The sequence below is a fragment of the Falco rusticolus genome, chromosome 3 (genome assembly GCF_015220075.1).
Source record: "Falco rusticolus isolate bFalRus1 chromosome 3, bFalRus1.pri, whole genome shotgun sequence".
NCBI lineage: Eukaryota > Metazoa > Chordata > Aves > Falconiformes > Falconidae > Falco > Falco rusticolus.
Genome location: NC_051189.1, coordinates 86,698,894 through 86,722,111, shown reverse-complemented (window position 1 = coordinate 86,722,111; position 23,218 = coordinate 86,698,894). Strand labels below are relative to the sequence as shown.

The 23,218-nt window shown below is 52.4% G+C and overlaps 1 protein-coding gene across 4 annotated transcripts in view; it reads right to left on the bottom strand.

The window, feature by feature from the left end:
* Positions 1-2,596: 2,596 nt before the first annotated feature.
* The window catches only part of PTP4A3 (protein tyrosine phosphatase 4A3), a 43,911-nt gene continuing 23,289 nt past the window's right edge, over positions 2,597-23,218 (bottom strand). Inside the window, exons 1-6 of one of the 4 annotated variants that reach the window (XM_037379659.1) lie at positions 19,085-21,661; positions 12,481-13,284; positions 10,745-10,837; positions 6,734-6,864; positions 5,997-6,071; positions 2,597-5,520 (exon numbers count right to left, since the gene is read on the bottom strand). In XM_037379659.1, the coding sequence (XP_037235556.1) occupies positions 5,403-5,520; positions 5,997-6,071; positions 6,734-6,864; positions 10,745-10,837; positions 12,481-12,585 (522 nt within the window). In that variant the 5' untranslated portion in view covers positions 12,586-13,284; positions 19,085-21,661 and the 3' untranslated portion in view covers positions 2,597-5,402. Of the gene's footprint in view, positions 5,521-5,996; positions 6,072-6,733; positions 6,865-10,744; positions 10,838-12,480; positions 13,285-13,421; positions 13,445-13,694; positions 14,265-19,084; positions 21,662-23,218 lie in introns of those variants that run through there. The other 3 variants (XM_037379656.1, XM_037379660.1, XM_037379657.1) reach the window with 3 other exon arrangements.

Sequence of the window (23,218 nt, the reverse complement as noted above, 5' to 3'; positions counted from 1 at the left end):
GCTGGCTCCTGACCCTGCAGTGATCATGGTGGCTGTGCTGGAGGCCTGCTGGAACTGGGGGGCTGCCTGGCCTGGCAATCACTGCTGAAGACCTGCATGACGTTTTGCTAAGGGAGGGCTGGAGATGGAACATACAGTGACTATCCTGGATGGAACAGAGACCAGCCCATGGGGAAAAGGGCTCTATGTGAACATCTGGAGCCCTGGGTGCTCCCTCAGCACTTGCCTTAGCACTGGGCATATCACTTTTCTCTGCCCTGGGCTCCACTTTATCCAATCTGTCTGCAACCCATCATCTAATTGCAGTAGGTCCAGCCCTTTCCTAGCCACCTCTGTTGTCTGTCCTGGGAGCTTCCAGGAAAGGAAAATGAGATGAGAGGAGGGAAATAACCCAGGGAATGGCTGGGACACATTTGGGATGGGACAGGAGTGGGCTGAGATCTTCAGCCAAGGGGAGGCAGCAGGACCCTTCCCCCCTCCCCCTTCCCGTGCACCCCTCCACTGTGCCTTGACTGGAGTTCAGCTCTGCCTTTGCTTCCCCCATTAGCAGCACCACAGCACACAGGGATGTACAAAACAGTGAATGCTTTTTATTTTGCTGCTGGAGTGTAACCACCGTAATTTCATAAAACTCAAAAAAAAAGAGAAGTGATTACTAAAAGGCATAATTTTTTTTCCTTTTTACACAAGACCTAAGTAAACAGACAAGTTTCTTTTTAAAAACGTTATAAAGTGTCAAGATCCTATACCTCATCTGCATATTCAAAGTGATGCTGTCTGATACAAAAAGCATTGGGTATAATAATTTAGCTATGGCTCAGACCGAAAAAAGAAAAAAAAACCAAACAGTCATCTGGGCTTAATCTACATACTACTACGATTGCCCACGGAGTTAAAAAGGAAAATATGCAGTTCTTTGTTGCACAGAAAGAAACAGCAGGGAAGTCCAGAGTTCACTGGGAGATCATTTTCTAAGGGGAAGCTGAGTGCGGCGAAACGCCCCCCTCCCCGGGAATGTCTGCCAGAGCCTGCAAGCAGGACCCCAGCCGGCCCGTGACCCCCCTGCTGCACAAAGAAACCAGCCACATTTTTCTCCCACCAGACAGTATCCCATCCAACTCCACCCGCCAAACTGCACCTACCCAGCCTGCTGGAAGCAAGTAAGATGTAAGACCCTAGAAACAGCATGGAAGTCACGAATCTCCCTGTGTGCTTCCCCACTGGGACTAATAAAAAACAAACAAACCTAATAAAAAAAAAAAAAAAAAAAAAAGAAAACGACTTGTTCTATTGTAGATAGAGCAAGACTCTTTGCTTCCTCAGGAAATCTGTTACTCATAAACCTCCTCATCTGAAGCTCACAGCCTAAGCACCACAGCATCAGCCTTGCTGCAAGACTCATAATATGAATTTACAAAGGCAAAATTTTTTAAATACGCATCACCAGACCTTTCTCAAATAAAGCGCTGCCCATCTGCGATGGCTGTGTTGCCTTCCTTCCCACTGCTGTCCCCACCGTGTGCTCCAATCTGACTGACAAACATGGAGAATAGAAGGGACATATGAGCCTCTTAAACAAAATGCAGATAAGGCCACACCTGTGCCACCGGTGAGAGGACACAACTATGAATTCCTGCTCAGACTTATTCCCCCATATGAAATTCAACCATGATCGATTCCCGGGCAAAGCCTACAAGCTCTTGGTTTGATGGTTAGGGCATCTCTGCTTTGACATCCTTTGGGTCTAAATCACCAAAGCTCTTGCTACCGGTTTGGAGCCCTGTCCCTGCAAACTATGGAGAGATGACAGCTTTCCATGGAGGAGGTGAGGGAAGTGGATGGAATGATGAGGTATAAAACTGACTTTGTCCTTTGCTTCTGCAGAAAAAGGCAGGGTGAGGTGGCTGGTTTGTAGCCAAAGCCATGGGGGTATCTGTTGCTTATGACGTCTGCCAAAACCCAATGGAGGCAAATGGAGCAATAACAGAACTGGCAAATAAATCAGATTTTTAAGGCTCTCCTTTCAATATCTTGGCATCTGAGGTGAAACAAGATCAGTGTACAAAGAGAGACCCCAAAAGCAGCCCAAACCATAAGCCCTTGGCTGCTTAGGCTTTGCTCTGGTGCTATGCGTCTACTGAGCTCCAACCTTCCCTCTTCCCCAACTGTCCCAACGTTTCTGTGAAGGAACTGGGCTCTTTGTGAATTTTTTTCACCCAAAACCTGGTTGGAAGACCCCTCAATTTCTCCACCCTGTTAGGTTTCTGTAACCCTGTCTAGGCTGAAACATCAAGGAGCTGGTATCTCAGAGGTAGGAGCCCAAGTCTGTATCAAAAAAACCCCAAATATTTGGCAGTCCAACCCAGAGAAACCTTGGGAGTGGGTTCAAGCCTTCCATGAAAGGACAGCAGCACCTAGGCTGCTGAGGTGTCCTGTCTATGGGAGGTGACAGCAAGTTCCAGGACAGGAGGGAGATGTCCATTAAAAAAAGAAAAAAGAAAAAAGAAAAAAGAAAAAAGAAAAAAGAAAAAAGAAAAAAGAAAAAAGAAAAAAGAAAAAAGAAAAAAGAAAAAAGAAAAAAAAAAGAAAAAGAAAAAAGAAAAAAAAAAAAGGACAATTAAATTAGCATGGTTTTGGGGTTTTTTTGCAGCGACTCATAAAACTGGAGAGTATCAAGATGCCACTCTGCCGGCCAGAGGTGCTCAGGTTTTGGCCACATGGATTGTAACTGGCCAAGGACTACCCTTACACTAGAAGCTCCCCTATTTTTAAGGTGGATGGGTTGATGCTACATAAAGCGAAGGAGCACTGCGAAGCCTGTCCCCCTCGTGTTCCCTCTAACAAGCCCACTAAGCCAAGATCCGAGTGTACTCTCATCAGAGCTCAGCACTGAGCATTGCTACTATCAAACCCTGCATGGAGGAGGCGGCGAGTTCCAATCGCCAAAGGAGGCTGAATTCAAGCCCCACTGTCCCCACCCCAACCCCAACTCACAAGCATCGTGGCTGAAGCCTTGGACCGCTTGCCCTGGGCAACCTGCCATGCAACGCTCCCAGGAGCGTGGGTGAGGAAACCATCTCTTCTTCTCACCAGGGCAGAAACACCTGCAAGCTTGCAAGGCGGTGGTTCCCACTGCTTTATCCTAAACTCTTCGCATATCATGGCACAGCCTGTTATGACTTGGGGAGCACACGGGACCGCAAGGTCCTCCGCCTAAGAGGGATTTGGGCTGTCCCATTGCAATGCCAAGCCACCTCCTTTTGTCCCCGGGGATGAAGCAGCACCTATTTTAGCAGCAGGACACACCCGGACAGTAAGGGAATGGTGACCCACCCAGCATGACTGCTGTGTTACAGGATTAGGCCTTCCTATCAGCCCCATTGCTCACCCTTGCCAACAAACACACTCTGACCACTGCCACCCTTCCTACCAGGCACGGGAATCAACAGTCTGGAATGGGGTAGGAGAAACTCAGGGGGCCAAGGGATGTCCCGCAGCGTGGAGGCTAGGACAGGCCCAAGGTGTGTGTTACAACAACTCTGGGGCGATGTGTGGAGGGTCCCCACCTCATCTGTCACCAGAGCCCATGCCATGGGGTGGCTATCCCTGCTGTGCAGCCAGGCTGGCCCCTATCAGGAGAGGAGGAGTGGTGCTGGAAATGGCTCCAAGCTCCTCCTCTGCCCACGTGTGGAGGCATGAAGCCATCCTCTACCCTTCTGCAGGTACTGAAGTTGTCTAATCCTCACCACTTATCCGAAGAGATCAGCCCTCTGAAGCAAATGTCTCTGGATAGTCTATGATTTGGAAGGCACACAAACCTCTGGAGATACCCAACACGGGCCACTGAAGGCATCTCAAGTTGGTATTCCACCAGACATTTTATGACTAGCCCTCCTTGCCCCAACAACTGCAATCCTCTGCAGCTGAGGGGGTGAGCAGCAGCAAGCCCAAAGGACACTTGAAGCATCCACTGGGCCACACGTATGCCCTGGTGACAGCGGATGGCAGCCATCCATGACTGAGTGCTGGGGATCGGTCTGAGGAGGCCATGGGTCACCTCCCGGGCTCCACTGGGAAGAAATGGGAGAAAGAAAGGCCAGAGGACGTGTGGAAGACAAACATATTTTTTTAAAAGTTTTTTTTTTCTTTAATTAGCAAATTTCTTATCCTTGTCAAAAGAAAAAAAAACCCCACAACCCCTATGTGCCCACCGCTCCAGCTGCTGCAAGCGTTCAAAGGCAGAAAGTCGAGAGATGTTTAATGTCCTGGCTCAGGGGCAGATCTGAGTCCACCCCACCAGGGCACGTGCCAGGGGATTCTGGGGTGCCAGGCGCTGTGTTACAGATGCGGGAAAGGCAGATGCAAAATTTGGTGATGTGCCCTTGCTAGGAGCACCCAAAATCCCCCAGGAAAGCTGAAGCCCAGCCCCTTGGCCAGGAGACACAGCAGTGGAGGACATGGACATGCCCTGAGATGCACATTGTGTTCCCAGGACATTGCAGCCAGAATGGGGGTTTGTGCCGTGGCTCAGTGATGGGGACATGACACAAGAGAACCCACCACCCCGTACACTGAATTTGGAAGCTATAAATAAGAGCACTCCACACTTTGGGGGACTCAGCGCTGACCCTGCACCCTGCCAAAGCTGGGTACCTCAAAGCCTCACCATGGTCCTCAAGTTTCCCAGAGCCTCTGCCTTTGCTGCAGCAAGCCCCCAATGAGCCCCATCTGCAGCATCCTGGCTGGCATCAAGGCAACAGGGAGAGGGTGATGTGGCACAGGGGTCAGGAGACACAGAATAGTGCTGGGGGACTTAGCTCAGCCCTTCCTGTGGCCAGAGGGCCAGCACCAAGCTACAAGCTGCCTTTACCTCTCCCTGCTATCACCATCTTCCCCCCTGAGGCCACTGCACCATCCCCACTTCTGTCCCCACTGCTACAGCCCTTATTTATAGGGAAGAGGTGGGAAAGGGTTTTTCTGGGAGTGCTCCAGCCCTCCTGCTCCCCATCCCTTCCCAACTGACACAGACCTGCCTGCATCACCCCAAACCAAGCACCCTTTGTCCAACCCTCTCAGTGCAATGGGAGGGGAAAGGGAGAAGGAGGAAGGCGATGAAGAACCGTCACATGAGCTCATTGCCTGTAACACCAAGAGTCAAAGGGTAGTGCTGCCTTCCCTCCTCAGGGCTGTAGCTGGAGAGAGCAGCCTTTTTCGGGGCTCCAGCAATACGACCGTGCTGTGGGTGCTGGAACACGCTGGTGGTGCTCCATGTCCCCCCACCCCAGCTCTGGCAGTGGGGCGGCGCATGAGGTGCACAGGGCTGGGCAAGGAGGTGAGGGGGTGGGATGTGTGCGAGTGCCCGGGTGTCTGTGTGCACAGATTTTGGCAAGAGGTCGTTGAGGTTACATGATGCAGCATTTGTTCTTGTGGTTATGAGGGTCCTTAAATCGGAGTCTCTGCTTTGGTCGGTATTTTTCCAAGTACGTCAGCTGCTTGCTGTTGATGGCTCCTCTGCGCTTCCTGCGGGGACAGAGAAGACCCAGCACAGTCAGTGCTGTGGCAGGAGAAGACCTCCCACCCCACAACCACTTATTTCAGGGTGCTGAACTGCCCTGTCTGTAGCACAAAGGGATTATGGAGGCTGCAGCCATGTACATTCTTCAGGGATGGAGGCGGGCACTGACCCCAGCAGCTTTTCTCACTCATCAGCCCTGCAAGTCTCAAGACATGGACAGCTGGGAAGGCAACAATTGGGGCAGCTGCCAGAAGCAGGCTGCCCACTGAGAACCCCCCAAGATGCTCTCAGCTGCTGCCCCAGCCTCCTGCAGCCCTGATGCAAAGGCACAGGGTGCTTGATATCAGCACCTCCCTCTTCCTCCTCCAAGGAGAAAAGCAACCCTGTTGCCACCCCAAAAAACTGGGACATGCCAGACCTCTCTGTTCCATCAGGAGAGGGGCTGCTTTCTCCCCTAACACTGAAACACTGCTCGACTTACTGTCGGATGAACTGGATGGCGTCTTCATACTTCATCCCACTCTCGATCAAGGCCAGCGCAACAAGGACGGGAGCACTGAAAGGCAATGGCAGCCCCGGTCACTCCCCAGCCACGCTGCCCAGAGACTGACATCCCAACTTGGGATGGGGGGACATGCCATGGGGCTGTAATGGTGGCATTGCAGACAACTGCCAGTAGTGACTTTTAGTTCGTAATTTCTTGTCATTTTACTGCAAGTGGTGCCCCAACCATGATTCTGGAGCAAGACCCCTATGACAGGGCTGGCAGCTGTTTCCTGCTCTTCTAATGAGCACAGGGACTTTGGAGGCAAATCTATCGGAGAAGTGGATGTGAATACACATGCAAAACCTGACCTGTGCTGTGGGGAACAGCAAAATGCAGCAGCTCTCAAAAAGGATCAGCTCCCAGTTGCAGCGGCATTTTGAAGTATTTACACGATGAGCTCTTTAGCAAAAGCAAAACAGCCACAGGGCACTGGCAGGACAGCACCGAGCCACCCAGATCCCCTCCAGCGCCCAGGGTTTGGCCATAAGAAGCACAAGGAGAAGCTCCGGCAGCAGAACCCCCCGTCAACACCTGTTCCCACTCAGATTTTACTGCATGCAAAACCCCTGCTCAAAGCGGGACCGGGGAAGGGAAGGAGCAGAGCGGGCATGGTTTTCCCTCTCCTCCCTTCATGGGTGGGGTGGCAGCTGAGGTGCCGGGCTCTGACTTACCGCCCCAGGCCGGCCACGCAGTGCACGGCCACGCAGCAGCCAGGGTCTTCACAGAACTTGGTCTTCAACAAGTTGAGCCAATCTTCCACTATCTTGCTGGGAGGAGGTGCTCCATCATCGAACGGCCAGTCCTGCGAGGCGGGGGCAAGGTCAGGGCAAGAGAGAAACACTGTCGAGACTCTGGGGAAAATCTCAGGGAGACTGCTTTTTACTCAGGGTGGTGGTGTTTGGGACCTTGGCAGTGGGGAGACAGATGCACGTGCCAGAAAGCAGGCTCACAGCGCAACTCTGTGGGGATGCAGCGGGTTCTGCGGCACCATCTGGCATGCAGGAATCCCCCAGCTGCTTTGGCTCAGGGTTTGCAGCCATACAAGCCTATGTTTGGGGTCCTCCCATCTCCCATGGAGAGTTTCAGCCTTGAGGAGCACCTACAGGATCTGCAACGTGGTCCCCATGTCCTCCAGCCTCTGCAGACCAGGGTGGCCATCGCCTGCCTCCTCCCCATTCAGATGACCACAGACAGCTTCGGGGCGATGCAACTCCCATCTTCCCCTGCAGCAGCTCCCGTCTAAATCCAGTACTTGGGAGCACAAAGCCACTTTGTAGGAAGTTTAAGCAAACGTGGCTTTGAGGTGGCTGAAATCTCAGGGCCTGACATGGTGCTGAAATTCAGCTTGCTGCCACATGTGGTGGGTGGGGAAGCTGAACACAGAAATCCCAAAAGGATGCTCTGGGGACCCCCTAACGCAGCACTAGAGAGAGCCAAAAGGAGTGAGACAGACCCCTCCAAATGGGGCCATTTAAACAGCATCCTTCAGGAAAGGCTGTTAAGGGGCACAAAAAACCCCCAAGCCCTTCTTCTTCTGCGCTTCATCCTCAAGCTGCCGGGACTCAACATCGGAGCTTGGTGACAAAGTGGGTAAAAGAGGTGCCGCATTAAGCATTCCTCAGGCCTAGGTTCTGCTATGGGGGAAAAGTGTCCTGTTCCATGCCTGCGACTGCTGCAGCATCCTGGGAAAATGACGGTGTCTCCCCATGGGCACCGGCAGCCAGTTAAGGCTGCACACCTCTCCCAAAATGGGGATTTCTCTCCCAAAATGAATCTGGCAGAAGGACCATGGCCACTGGCTATGCAGCAGTGAGAGGCACAGGAGGGCAGCATCACTTGGAGGGGATGCCGCGTGGTGAGCCCTGGTGTGTGGGAAGCACTGGGCCATAATCCTTGTATTTGAGGAGTGAGTTACTAAGCTGCTGTGCTGGAGTCATCCTTGGTGTAAGATGGCAAAAGAAGCTTCTTCACTTCAGTGTTTGAACATCTAATGTGATTTCAGTTGGGCTTTGCTAGGAAAGGAGCACATTGGGCTTCAGAGCATCCTAAGGCTTGAGTCAGCCCACCCTGTGCAGCCTGCTCCCTGGCCTGCAAATCCATCTCCACCCCACGGTGCCCAGAAAGCTTCAGCCATGAGTGCAGGTCACTGGGCTCACACCAGGGATGACACACCATGCCACAAAACCATCAAATCATACAATGGTTTGAGGTGGAAGGGATCTTCAACTATCATCTAGTCCATCACCTCCACCATGGGCAGGGACATCTTTCACTAGGTCGGGTTGCTCAGAGTCCCATCCAATCTGACCTTGAATGTTTCCAGGGATGGGGCACCTACCACTTCTCTGGGAAACCTGTGCCAGTGTTTCACCACGCTCATTGTAACAAATTTCTTCCTTATATTCAATCTAAACCTATCTTCTTTCAGTTTAAAAACTATTGCCCCTTGACCTGCCACTACTGGCCCTGGTAAAAACTCTGTCTCCATCCTTCTTATAAGCCCCCTTTACGGGCCACAGTAAGTTCACCCCGGAGCCTTCACTTTTCCAGGCTGAACAACCCCAGCTCTCTCAGCCTTTCCTCACAGGAGAGGTGTTCCATCTCTCTGATCACCTTTGTGGCCCTCCTCTGGATCCGGCTCGTAACAGCTCCGTGTCTTTCCTGTACTGCGGACCCCAGAGCTGGACACAGCACTCCAGGTGGAGTCTCACCAGAGTGGAGTAGAGGGGCAGAATCCCCTCCCTTGACCTGCTGGCTGCGTTACTTTTCATGCAGCCCAGGATACGGTTGGCTTTCTGGGCTGCAAGCGCACATTGCTGGCTCATGTCCTGGTTTTCATCCACCAGTATCCCCAAGTCCTTCTCCGCAGGGCTGCTCTCAGTCCATTCATGATACTGGGGGTTGCCCTGAGCCAGGTGCAGGACCTTGCACTTGGCCTTCTTGAACCTCATGAGGTTCACGTGGGCCCAGTCATCAAGCCTGTCAGGGTCCCTCTGGATGGCATCATCCATGATGGGTATCAACCACACCACTCAGCTTGGTGTCACCTGCAAAGCTGCTGAGGGTGTACTCAATCCCACTGCCTATGACATTAATAAAGACATTGAACACTACTGGTATATCAAACACAGTACGTCCATCCTGCACCATAAACCTTCCTACCCCGAAACCCACACAGTGTTGATTCTCCGGCAGGATTTCTGCCCCATCTCCAAACTGCTGGAAGATCTGCCAAGCAGATGCCCATGGCATGGGACATCCACGTCTGGCACAACATGGTAACCACCTTCAGAGATTGCTCAGGATCCCCTGTGAAAGAGCCAAAAGCAGAGGACAGATCCAGAACACTCAGGGAGTGTGTCCAGTATGGGACCACCATACATGTGGGCACCGTGGCTGCGAATGCTGGCACCATGGCACACCACACCAGACCAGGCCTCACCTAGCTTGTGCCTCGTTCCCCAAAGAAAGGGACAGTGCATGAAGATATAAACTATATATAGAAATACATTTGATCCAGGTATATACAGAGATATCTCTATATCTGCATACATCTATCTATCCATAGACACAGAGGACAGAGATATATCTCTATATCTTATACCCTATATTGTTCCTATATAGTTATAGAAACTTATATAGAAGCTATATAGTTTCTATACAGTGTCTTCTGTAGTTTCTGTATCTAGGATATTGTTATCTCCCTATATAAAACATATCCTAGATACAGATATTTCTCTATATATGTAGAGAGGTATGCATATCCTAGATATAGAAACCTGGAGGACTCCAGTCAGAAACAGGGTAAAAGGCAGAATTTGATGTGTAAGTGAGCAGATATGGCATCCTACATACAGATTCTATAGGTAAGATACTACTATCTTTCTTTATAAGCTATCTATATAAAGATATAGCATCTGTATCTAGAGAGATACAGATGCAGATCTGTGTCTAAAGAGACATAGGATCTTTTCTCTACCTATATCCTGTAGGATATAGGATATAGCTCGCTCTCTCTCTCTCTAGGATATACATTATACAGAGACAGCTATACAGAGAGGACCTACACACACAGGACCACCCCAGGAGACATGAGGCACTCCCAAACCCTTTCCTAAATAATGAGCAGAGCCTCACCCTCCAGCTGGAGCTCAGCTCCCTGGCAGGGCAATCACGCCAGACATCATCTCCAATTACTTATCAGCCAAGATGCAGCGCAGGCAGCTGCCTGCTCTTCCTCCTTGCCTTTTCCTTGCTGCATGCTCCCCTTCATCCCCCTGAGCTGCACCAGCCGGCTGCTGGAGCTGGAAGAGCAAAAAACCCGGCCCCCCACTCCCTGGATAAGATAAAGCTGGGGGTAACAGGAACCACGTGCATCTTCCACGTGGGATCAGGCGCTCTCATCCCCTGGATGCTTTAAAGCCTGAGCAACAGGCAGGGAAGGCAGCTGCCGACTGAACCGTGTGAGTCACAGTTTCGGGTGTGTGGGCAGTTCTTGCCTTTTTTTTTAAAGCACCAGCCTGATCTCAGCCTGGGGAGTGGGGAGCTCGCCCCGAGGGTGAAGTTCAAATCCTGCTCCTGGGCAAGCGTGATGTCGCAGGGTGTTTAGCAGAGCTGAGGGATGGGAGCATTTAAGCATGGGGAGACCAGCCCCGCCGGTGCCCATCCTGCTGTGCACCTACCATGACGGTGATCCCGTCCTTCTCCAGGGGGGTCTTGTCATAGGTCACTTCGCACACTCGCACAACTGTGGTGGCACCATACTTCTTCAGGTCCTGGGGAGGGAAGGAGAAGGACGGGTCTGAAAAAACCTTTTGAGTGAACCCAAACACATCTGAGCCCTGCTATGGCCTCATGGACCACTATGGACCATAAAAAAGCTCCCTGTCCCATCTCTGGACCCTTGAGCAACCCCCCTGTGGTCCATCCAGCCTGGGAAGCATAAGGAAATACGAAATCCCAGGGCACCATGGGATTTTTACCCAGCACCGAGTCACAAGCACCAACGGGGATGTTTATTCTTAAGCCCCCGACAGCCACACCAGTAAGAACTTTACATCCCATGCAAAGAAACATCCCCACCACAGGTGCAAGTCTCCTTCAGGAGAAATTATTTGTGCCTGGCCAGGTTGTAACTCCCATGGCAGATATACACGGAGGTGGCTGCGGAAGGGGGGAGGGGGTTGCAGTGCACCCTGCAAATCTTGCAAATTGCTCAGGGGCTCCTTCTTGACCTCACTGCTGTATCCCATCATCACTCCAGTGTGCTGCAGGCTTGGGTGTGGGACTTGGGCTGTTTCCATCGTGGATTGTTGCCTGCTGCAAGGATTGCCCCTGGATTATGTGCAGGCGTACCGGCCTTGCTGGGCACAGTGTGAGATCATCCCCTTCAATGATCCATCTCCTTCGTTCCCTGTGTTTGCTCACCAGACCACGGCAAACCTCCACACACTTGGCAGCTCAGCCGAAAATCTAAGAAGCTGGAGAAAAGAGGAATTTTTCCTCTTTCTCACTGGTGCTGTCCCCATTGTCTTGTAGGGTATGGGGTGGCTGTTCCCAGATCGCAACCACCTTCTAAGGCTCTCTCGAGCTGGTGGTGCTTCCACGTGTTTTTTTGGATGTGCAGTGGGGGGGGGGGTTCCTCGAGCTCACAAGGTGCCTCTGCTGCCAGCACACTGGACCTCAGCGCACTTTAGGTCTCAGGTAAAACCCTTTCGCCAGGCCCATGCACAGCCCCAGGTCCCACCACAAATGCAGTAACAACCCAAAATGGCTCCTCATAAGCAGAAACCGCTTGTGCTGGCTCATCTGAACCTGCAGGACACAGTGTTTCTCCCAAGCATTGATAAAAAGAGCAAGCTGAAGCCTTTTGCCGCCAACCATGGACACGCATCCATTAATCCCACCCCTCCAACTCCCAGCTACTGCCAGTGCTGGAGGCAGTGTTCCCAGGCAGGGCATCTTCACTGGTTCCTACAACACTGAGCCCCTCCAGCTCCTTTTGCAGCACCCTACAGACTCCATGCACTGGAAAGATGCGGGATACTTGGGATGAGAAGTCCTTGTTGAGGTGCTGGGAGATGCAGGGGAGGTTGCATGCATCCATGTGTGCCACTGCAAAGCCCCTTGATGTGATGTGCTGGTGGAGCTGGCAGGGGATGCAACAGCAATGGGGAAACTTCTCCATCTCTGCCACGCCCAAACGCCACACTTGAGGTCCTCCAAAACATCCTACCCCAGAAAGCGGGCAGTGATTGGACCCACTGCCCTGGGATGCCACCGGAGGCTGTGGTACCAAAGGGATGCACCACTGCTGCATCCTACACAGGATTGATCCCTGTTGCATCTCAACATCAGCTTTTAGTCCCAAAATGCGCAGCTGAGCCCCTGCGTTCCCCTTCCAGCCTCCCCTCCTTACCTCCAAGAAGGTGCTGAGTGTGGCATTGGTGGGGTTATGGGTGATCAGGAACCTCATGTTTTTGTAGCAGACCTCCACTGGTGCAGGGCGGTTCATCCGGGCCATGGTGGGATGGGAGGAGGATGAGGTGGTGCTGATGGTGGGAGAAAAACCCAACAAAAGTGTGGCGTGGAGGGGAAAAAAGACCCCAACAACTCCTCTGCACTTAAAAAATAAAAATAAAACAGGATCGAGAACTCAATATACAGATGTTGTGCAAATAATCCCAGCTCCTGGGAGCGTGCCTGATTCCTCGACACACTGCAAGCCCCCCAGTGTAAAAAGCCAGATGGGAAAAAATAATATTAATGGTAATAATAATAATATTATTAATAATAATAATAATAATAATAACAATAAAAATCCCTTTGCTGTAGTGTCGGCGTCCTCGGCGTGTGTGTGACGGTGTGTGGCTGCCGCCTCCGGTGCCGCACGCTCCCTTGCGCTCTAGAAAGGCCTCTGCATGTGGGGTGGTGGCGGTGGCGGGAGGGTGACCCCCGTCACGTTACCCCATCAGGGTATGTGGAGTACTTGGGGGCGGCACAGGGGGCCGGGAGCCTATGGGGCGGCGTCGGCGGCGTCCAGCAGCGGTCCCTCGCTGGGGCGATCCATGCACGGGAGCCTTGAATGGTTGAGTCGGAGGGTCGGGATGCCGGGCGAGACGAGGTGAGGCGGCTGTGCACTGCTTCACAGGGCGGGCTGCTGGGGGCTGCGGGGCTCAGAGCTGCTCCTCAGCACCTTCATAAATCCCGGCGGAGAGCGAGGCTGCAGGGGAGGGAAAGAGAAACAGGGTGGTGAGAGTGTTCTCCTCCCCAGGCTGGCTCCAAGGAAGCCCCTGGCTGGGACAGAGGGGACATGGTGCCCCCACATGTGCCGGCACCTGCTGCATCATATACACATACAAGCATCCCTGACCACGCTTATCTTCGCAGGAGACCATAGATTAGAAAGCCAGGTGGTATTTAAAGAAAAAGCTGAAATACCAGCTGAAAATCCGAAGTGACACTGGAAAGCTGGGGGAGGCAACTCACATTTCCCTGCAAAAGGGAAAAGCACATGGCAGGGAAGGGGCTTGCTCTCATGCCACTCAACATCAGCACCCAGCTGACGTATTTAAGCACCCGAGCCACGTGGGCCGACTCCCCTGGCACCCACCCTGTCCCCCCAGACCTCACCTTTGTATCCCCGAAACGCACGGTGAATATTTCCACCCCAAATACAGCTCTCTGCCCGAAACCAGCCACCGCTCCCCCTAATCGGCCACATGCTCTTGTGCTGCTCGAGCAGCTAATGTCCACCAAATGCACCTCTAATGCTCTTAGGCAAACTAAGCCGCCTGCAAATGAGCTTTCTCGGGAAGGGGCGGGGGAGCAGAAGAGAGGGTCGTGGGTGCACTGTTTTGCCAACACTAGTGATGGACATGCCTCCCTGCTCGCTCATCCGCACCCCCATCACTGCTGGCACATTGCTCCCTATAAAATACCCTGGCACTGCAACCCCGGGCATCTTTGCCTTCCAAGGATGGCAATGGAAAGAATTAAGAAAGAAAATCAATTCCCATTGTGGAAATGCCAAAAGCCAAGAGAGGACAGGCTCAGGGGGAGGTGAGGATGCTGCCAGCCCCGCTCAGAGCTGAGGGAAACCCAGCGCTTCCCCGGGTCGTTACCCTCCGGACTCTTGTTTTGAAGCTGGTCCCTTCCCCAGGTCAGCAGCTGCTTAGCGCCGCGTGGCCAGAGCCTCAAAATAGACCATAAGCACATAAGTAACCCAAGCCAAGCCAGCATGCACCCCCTCACCTCTCCTCCTGATGCCCCAGCACCCACAAACTTTCCCCTCTGTGTTGTTGTAGTGTGATGCAACAAGACAAGGTGGGAGAAGGGAGGTGTGCTGAGCACTGACAGCTCACCACACCATCTGGGTGCTCTCACTAGGCTCCTCCATGCTCAAGCATCATTTACAATGGCTTGCTGGCTCCTGCATTGCCAGTGGTCTGTGGGAATAAAAAAATCAAATAGCAAAAAACCAAATAGCAAAGGGGAAAAAAGCCAGGTGAGGTGGCAGGGGAAAGGGGGGCTGTTCTCCTGAACATGCCCAGCTTGGCTTCTAAAATTGTGGACTTTCCCACTGGCAAGGCATTAATTATTTATTACTGGCAGCATGTGCAATCTCTGGTGCTCCCCCAGTGCACAGCGCATCTCCACGCCCATAGTTTTACAGCTGGGATTTTGGAAAGGAGCTTAGAGGGGGCTAGGAGCTAGGAAAGGGCCAAAACTCAAGGGGATTTCAGCACTGAGCCCTCCCCAGCTCCTCTGCACTCTTGCATACTGCTGTCCCCTGAGCTGCCCCAAACTCCCTTGTCAATCACATTCTATCACTCCTCACTCCATTTTTTGGCTTGTAAAAAAATTGGGTAATGCTACCCCAGAGCCCTGCAAGGATGCTCTGTGAAATTCAAACCCTGCCTGGGCTGCAGAGGGTGACTGGGACCACCCCCACCCCCCCACCCCCCCTGAAGCCAGTCTCCATTGAGAAAATCAAATTTTAGCAGCTGTCAGAGGCTGGAAGCTGGATGGAGGGATAGGAGCAAGGTGGGAGCTGCCTCCCAGCAACATTTTAGGTCTGATATCAGACAAAGCAGCTCAGCCTCCAGCTGATGCTGACCTCTCCCCAGCTCACCCTCCCCAGCTGGACCATGGCAGCTGGGATCTTTGCTCAAAGCTTGCAATGCTCCTGCAAGATGGGATAGGAAACCCGCTTCCCCCAGGGCTTACTGTGCTTTTCCAGTGACTTCCCACCCATCACTTTGCTTGCGGGGTCTGCTCCCCGCTAAGATGAGCTCCCCATGGCTGGGTAAGAAATGGTATCTCTAGAGGGTAATTTTGGGCTGGTTTGGGCTATGTGGCTCCTACAGGTGCAGCCAACGAGCTGTGAGCCAGCACGGCCACAAAAAGAGCCAGCAACCCAGTGAGTGAATGTTTCCCAAGAAAAACCTGCTGCTAACCCCCTCAGCAAGCTTCTTCTTTCTTTATTCACTTTAAGGAAAAAGAGGTTAAAACCTCCAAAGGGATGGGAGGCAGGAGAGATGGGCAGTCACAGATGCCTGCTCAGAGGGAAGAGCTGTTGGAAATCAGGTATTGCCCCAAATCATCCTTATGCAAAACCTGCTTCTCTGAAACAAAGGACCTGAGGATCTTCTGCTTTTCTTTTTAACGCTTTTGGCTCTTGGCTCTTTTGGCTTCCACCATGTTTAATGACACCTTGCATTCTGCCCCTTTGGGCTCAATACACTAGTATGAGAGGTGCCTGCAGTGCATAAGGAAAAGCAGCAAAAAATAACTTTTTGCCCTCCGAACAACTTTATACCCTGCTTTAACTGGCCGCAGGGTTGTGTTAAAACGAACCGTGCCTCGTTTAACTGTGTCCTGGATTAAACCCACCCGCTGAGCAACCCCATGGGACCAGGAGCCACTGTAAGTACCAATGCCAGTATGGCATGCCAGGAGCAGTAGCTTGCTCCCCATCATCATCCAACACACGGTTCACGCTCCATTGGCGCTCTGGATCCCATATAATTTTTTATTGGCTTGGGTGTGTTCGCTGCCACTAATGGAGGTTCAGTGGGAACTGCCTGCGTACGAGAACAGAGACTGCTCCTTTCCCAGAAGGTCTCCTCTCCAGTGGAAGCGTTTCAAGTATTTTGGCAATTGCATGTCCTGGCAATTCAGCCCCGAAGCTCATAATTCCCTAATGGATATTCAATCACAAATCATCCCCAGCACTACAGGCTGCGATGCTGATCACCATATTAAGCATGGTAGAACAATGTGGAAAAGGGTGTTTCAGCTAATATTAATAACCTGCCAAGTGAATAAATATCTTTCTGACTTGAGCACTACAGGGGATTAGATGAAGCACGTGAGGATGCAGTAAGCAAGCCCTAGATGAGGATGCTCAGCACTGCAGCACTGGCCTTTCAGGCTCAAACCTGTCAGGGTGAAGCCCAATGTAGGAAATCCAGCATGGATGACCAGAGGAGCCAGGTACCCTGCTGCTATCATCCCCCTGTAATGCCCAAGGCTGGGGAGGGATGGGGACCACCTCCCCACAACGTGCTCATCACTGCCACCCCAACATCTGCAAGCACATCTCAAAGCTTCACCAGCAACACTTGCCTCTGAATTTCCACAAGTATTAATGTGACACGGTGGGCTTCTTCCTTGCAAAGCCCCTAAAAGACATGCATACCGTGCAAGCCACAGTGACATTTTTCACCATAACTATGGAAGGTTATGGTTCTTCCACAAGAAGTTGGCAACAGCCTGGCGAGGATCCAGGTGTGGCAAGAGAGCAATGGAGGGTGCTGCTCTGGGGGATGGGGACCACCAAGCCATCACCTCCCTGCCTACACCCCAAAGTGGAGGGGATCACGGGACTCTTCTAATTATTCTTTTGCCACATGGCAGCTCCATTACACAAGCCTTGGTCTCATCCCAGCCATCCAGGGACAGAGCCTGCAGCAGTAGGGAGGAGGCTGCTCTTCCTCCCAGCACCTTGATGCAAAATAAAGACCAGGTCTTCTTTGCTGCAGTTAATGAGAGGGCTTGGCTGGAGCAGCGAGCAGATGCCAGACCTGATGGCTACGCTGCTTGGTACTTGGGCTAGCGGGATGCAGCTGGTGAAATCAGGTTCTCCTAAACACAGCAACTCCCCAAGCAAAGGAAGAGGAAGCTTTGCAGAGCCAAATTGTCGCTCCATGTGGGCTTTAGCGGCGGGACTTGGAACAAAGGCTCTTACTCATCCAAACAATATGTATCTCACCCATATATAAATATAGCTATCTCCCGAGTGAGCACATCTCACGTTCAAAGTTCACCTTCAGAAAAATCTAACAAAACACCCATCTGCGATACATTTGCTCGACCTCTCTCCTGATTTCAGCCCATGTAGCAAGACACTGACCAGCCCTTTCCCCTTATGGCCGATCAAGTCCTACACTCGCTGCTCCCGTTCCCACCTCCACAACAAGCACTTCCATAACCCTGAAAACTGAATACAGTTTCTGAATATTCCCAGTTATTGCCACATAGCAGTTCTGCACACATCTACTACCACTGCCATGCGTGACCACCGTGAGCAGGTCCATGAGCCTTGCTTGCATGCATGCACACAGCGACCCGCCAGCACTACCAGCAGCACCACCACTGCCACCATTGCCACCAGCAGCACAGCCAGAGAGGATAGGTCCCAGGACACAGAGAGCCAAAATGCTGTCCCCAGCCCGTGACCGCAGCCAGGACCCAGCCAGAGGAAAGCCAACGTGCTGAGACTTCCTCCAGCCGCATCTGCACGGAAGGAAACAGGAAAGGTCCGGGAGGAGAGCAACAGAAACAAAACACCCCACAGGAGCCAGTATCTGGGGGCAGAGGCATAAGCGGCGACCAGCACATCCTGCTCCACGTGCAGAGCTGGAAAGAGCAGACAGGGATGTCCTGGCAAGGCCATGCTGGGTACCATGGGGAGGCAGCGGAGGCTGCAGGATATCTGCTGCTAGGAGGAGAGCAGCACCGGGCATCGTCTGTCAGAGAAATATTACAGGGGTTTGCCTCCAAGGTTATTTTTTTGTTTGCTTCTTTTGCTGCAGGGGATGTTTTCTGAGCAAAACAGCAAGGAGGATTATAATTGCACGGGGGCAGAGGGAGAGCAACGGGGAGCTCTCGGCAGCCCACCAGAACTGCAAGATAAAGCCAACCTGCAAGATAAACCAGGTCGTTACCTTCCTCCCCATCCTTTCTGGCACAAGGTAAATGCCAGCCAACATGTACACTTGCAAAACAGAGCCTACTAGCTCCAGTCAGATTTAAGGAGTTTGGTGGTACACAGGCACCAGGGAAAGATGCTGGCGTGATGTCGGCGCAGAGACCTGCAAGCAGGAGGCACTCAGATGACCATGAAAGAAGGAGGAATGGGGAAGATGAGGCAGCAAGCCAGCCAGCCAGATAAAAAGAGCACAGTCTTCCCAGCACTGTGAAAGCTGGGAATGCACCACAGGCCCTGGTAACACGACAGACCCCTTTTTATCTTTTATTTGCACCTTTTTTCTTTGAAGAGAGGCTAAGGCATAGTATGGAAAGTGCCTAAAACGGCCCTCTGGGAGTTGCTTTTCCCTCTCACATGCTTTGGTGCTGGCCCACAACCTCGATGGGACATGGACCACAACTGACATAAGGATACCTGTGCTGGCCACTGGTGCCAGGGCTGCCTCTCCTGCCCAGTGATCGCGGGGCAATGCCCCAGAGGAAACACAAGATGCCCCAGGCACCCCCTGCACAGCCCTTTAGCTGCAATTTCAGGTTTTCCCCCTACACACAACCCCCAAGCAGCTCAAATCCGAGGTATGCATGGATGGCATTTTTTTTCAGCCTAACTCCTTCTTGCACTGTAAGAGATTCATCCACCAGAAGCAGCTCATAAAACCCACAAAACCAAACCAAACGTTCAGCACTGGGGGGAAAAGGACCCCCTCCACGCTAAAGCAGACCCCCCCCCCCGTCAGCAGACAACTCACGGGTAGCCAGCAGTGGCCCCGCTCGCAGCATGGTCCTGGTTTTATGATCCGGGATATCCCCTCTGCCGCCTTCTCCCAGCAGCCACGAGGAGCTCGCAGCAGCAGTGCCGACGTCAGAGGCTTTTCCTGGCTTGTGTTTGAAGGGAAAGGAGGAAAAAAAAAACCCAACGAGGGGGGTGGAAGAGAGGCCAACTCCACAGAGACAAGTAATAGCAGGCTTTGGGCTGGCTGCCTCCCAAATCTGCAGAGGGTGCGCCCTGGAGGTTTTTGCTTTTGGGGGGTGAAAGGCTCGGTTGTTTGGGGACAGCTGGTCCCCACGCTCCGGTGCCTGATGCACAGGGAAGTGAGGCACCCCAAATACTGGGGGCTAGCTCCCCCCACTTCCTTCAGGGATTTCTTTCGGCCAGAGCAATCAGGAAAAAAAACGCATTCTGCATCTGATGGGGCATTTCAGGACTTCCTGCCTCGCCCAAGAGCATCCTTGGAAAGAAAAAAATCCCAAAGCAGCAGCATCACGCCAGAACACACACAGGGGGGCAAGCTGACCCCAGCGGTCCCCCCTGACAACTGCCATCACCACATGCCTCTCCCACTCTGAATCTCTGGCGCAGCTGAACATCTGCTTGTTGTGGTTTCTCCCATCATTTTGAGTTAATTTAATACTTGTGGCAGGTGTCTCAATGGCAAAATGTGTGTGTGGGAGCAATGCCTCTCAGCCTTTTACGGGGGGAAGCACCTGGAGCATGGGCAGCAGCAGCCCCCTGGGAAGGGCATGGAGGGGCTGTTGTGACCTCCCCTTCGAAGCACAGCTTGAGCCTGTGCCGGGAAGGCTATTTTTGGGAGAGGTGCAGCCTGTGTTTAGTTTTTCTACTGCCTACCCCAGCACTGTTGTTTTGGCCCCTGGTCTCCAACTGCCCCGTTTTCCACCTGACCTGAACTTTGCTGTTTGGTATGTCCCCACTCAGTGGTGGCATCCCGCTGTGAAGATGTCCCTATGCCGCCTGGTCCTACCTCATCAAGCCAACAGTAGCCCTGACCGAAGGGCATCAGCAGCCCTCTGTGCGTCACTGGCACATCTTGCATAACTCCCAACACCAACTGGCCGCGGTGGCTTTGATGTTTGTTGACAAAGAAGGGGGTTCCAGGGGACTCAGTCTACCCAACGGGTGGATTTCGACCTGCAGATAGTGTTGAAATAGTGCTCCATGATGTGCTGGGGATGGCAACATAGGAGAGAAGAAAACATGCTCTGACTGTCATCAGCCCCATGGAAAATTCTTCTCTGGTGGATCAAGCTATAGCCAGCATTGACCACAGAAGCCAAGCTCTGGAGAAAGACAGCTCTCCTAAGTCAATGGCACCAGGTAGAGACGGGGCTTGTGGGTCCTTGAACTTTCTACACTATCCAGACCCTCTGCTCTCAGAGGTTGTCCTCCCAAACCATCTCATCCTTGCTGGCCAGTATTGCGTCTATGCATTTCACCCTGTGGAGACAGGATCATACATATCGTGACAGGCTGCTGGGGGGTGGCAACACCACTAGCCCTCTCCCTTGTTGTGGGCACTGAAGGACTTTTGAAGGCGGCCACCAGCACATGGGGGGAGTCCTGCATGGAAAACCCTGGGTTGGCTCCTCATCATCCTCACCAGCCCTGACCACTGCCACCCCACAGCAGAAACCACCCCTCCAGCAGGATGGGATGCTGCATGCAGGTATTAAGTACCCCCTCCAGAGCTACAAATAATACAAAGAGATATCAGGAAAACCACGATGGGTGTCAGCCAGCATAATTAAAAGCCACGGAACAAGTGAAGGGAGATAGGAAATGCCCTGCTCCTGCATGGGATGCTGCAAAGTCCAGGCATGCTGCAGACCCTCTGGCATGCCAAGCTCCTGGCTCATCCCACCAAGCCCAGGTCCTGCATAGAAGGTTTCCCCTTCAACCCCCTTCTGGAAACCTCCTTAAGTCAGGAATAAGCCACAGCACAGCTCCTTAGTTGCCATGGGACCACTGCTCTGCAATAGCAGTATGTCAGCAAAGCTCTAGGGACAAAGGCAGGTACCTTCAAGCTTCCAGATCTGGCTGCATGACTGTGGGCACAGACTGATCCTGTACCCTCTCCTGGCTGCACCCACTGCACCCAGCCACTGCCAGCAACAGGGACAAAATCCTTTGGTCTGAGCTGCTGCTGCTCTTGCGTAAAACCCCAGTGCCAAGGGACACTGTGCTGGTGGGTGCTGAGGTGTCCCCTGCCCGTGAAAGCCTGCAGAGCAAATAAGGTGGTTTTCTTCCAAATAAAAGATCAAAGGGGATGAAATGCTAGAAGTTGCATGCAGCTGCTCTTGCTGGTGGGACACTGGTGTCTCCACTCATTGCGCAGAGCCTGCCTGGTGTGTAAAGATGGAGATCAGTAACAAGTAGTGTCAGCGGGGGTCTGTATTAGGACTGGTACTGTTCAGTTATCTTCATCAGTGATACAGGCAGTGGGACTGAGTACACCCTCAGCAGCTTTGCAGGTGACACCAAGCTGAGTGGTGTGGTTGATACCCATCATGGATGATGCCATCCAGAGGGACCCTGACAGGCTTGATGACTGGGCCCACGTGAACCTCATGAGGTTCAAGAAGGCCAAGTGCAAGGTCCTGCACCTGGCTCAGGGCAACCCCCAGTATCATGAATGGACTGAGAGCAGCCCTGCGGAGAAGGACTTGGGGATACTGGTGGATGAAAACCAGGACATGAGCCAGCAATGTGCGCTTGCAGCCCAGAAAGCCAACCGTATCCTGGGCTGCATGAAAAGTAACGCAGCCAGCAGGTCAAGGGAGGGGATTCTGCCCCTCTACTCCACTCTGGTGAGACTCCACCTGGAGTGCTGTGTCCAGCTCTGGGGTCCGCAGTACAGGAAAGACACGGAGCTGTTATGAGCCCGATCCAGAGGAGGGCCACAAAGGTGATCAGAGGGATGGAACACCTCTCCTGTGAGGAAAGGCTGAGAGAGCTGGGGTTGTTCAGCCTGGAAAAGTGAAGGCTCCGGGGTGAACTTACTGTGGCCCGTAAAGGGGGCTTATAAGAAGGATGGAGAAATACTTTTCACTAGGGCCTGCAGTGGTAAGACAAGAGGCAACAGTTTTAAAATGAAAGAGGATAGATTTAGATTGAACACAAGGAAGAACTTTGTTATGATCAGAGTGGTGAGATGCTGGAACCGGTTGCCCAGGGGACCTGTGGATGCCTCATTCCTGGTCATGTTGGACCATCATGGAAGCCTTCCAGGTCATGTTGGACAGGGCTTTAAGCAGCTAGTGATCTAGTGAAAGATGTCTCTACCCATGGGAGGGGGGTTGGACTATATGACCTCTAAAGGTCCTTTTCACCCCAAACCATTCTCTCATTCTATGACTGCCTGATGGCTAGGTGGCTGGGTGGCACCGCAGCCCTTCCCCAGGGTTCTCCATCAAGTGGGATCCAAACTGGATTAACAACGGGATTAAAAAACCTCACTTGAACAGGACTTCCTGAGCATTAGGAAAATGGTCTGAAAACTTCTTAGGACCTGAGTCCTACAATGCTGCCACTTGGGATGTGGTCTCAGACTGCAAAAACGGGCTCCCCCATTACAATCAAGCTGGTCTTCTTCAGGGCTGCATAAGGCTAAAGCAGGCTACTGGCACTCCAGATGAGCATGTTTTAAATCACATCCTCACTGGCAATGCAGCGATGCTCTGGCATGCCTAGGCTGCTCTCAGCTGCTGTTTGACGCAAAACCAGCTAAAAAGGGAATTGATGGCAAACTACAGAGATCCTGGTGCTTCCTGTCACTTAAAATGAATCGTCTCTTTCAATATATAAGATGAACAGTCATCTAATCATATTCCTGTCATTCAGAGGAAGGATTTCCAGTGGTGGCTTTATAAAAGCCAGTGAACGCCCTGGCATCTCAGAAAGAGAAACTGCAATGATTTGCACAAGCAAGAAGCTCGTGTCAGAGCTGCTGTGGGATGCTGCTACTCACTCCTCTTCCCATCCTGGGAGAGAAACTAAGGAGAAGGCTGTGCAGCACAGCCCAGCTGGCCGCAATAGACATACCCAGGTGATTTTGAAGACCATTGAAGGCGAAGGACCACATCCTCAG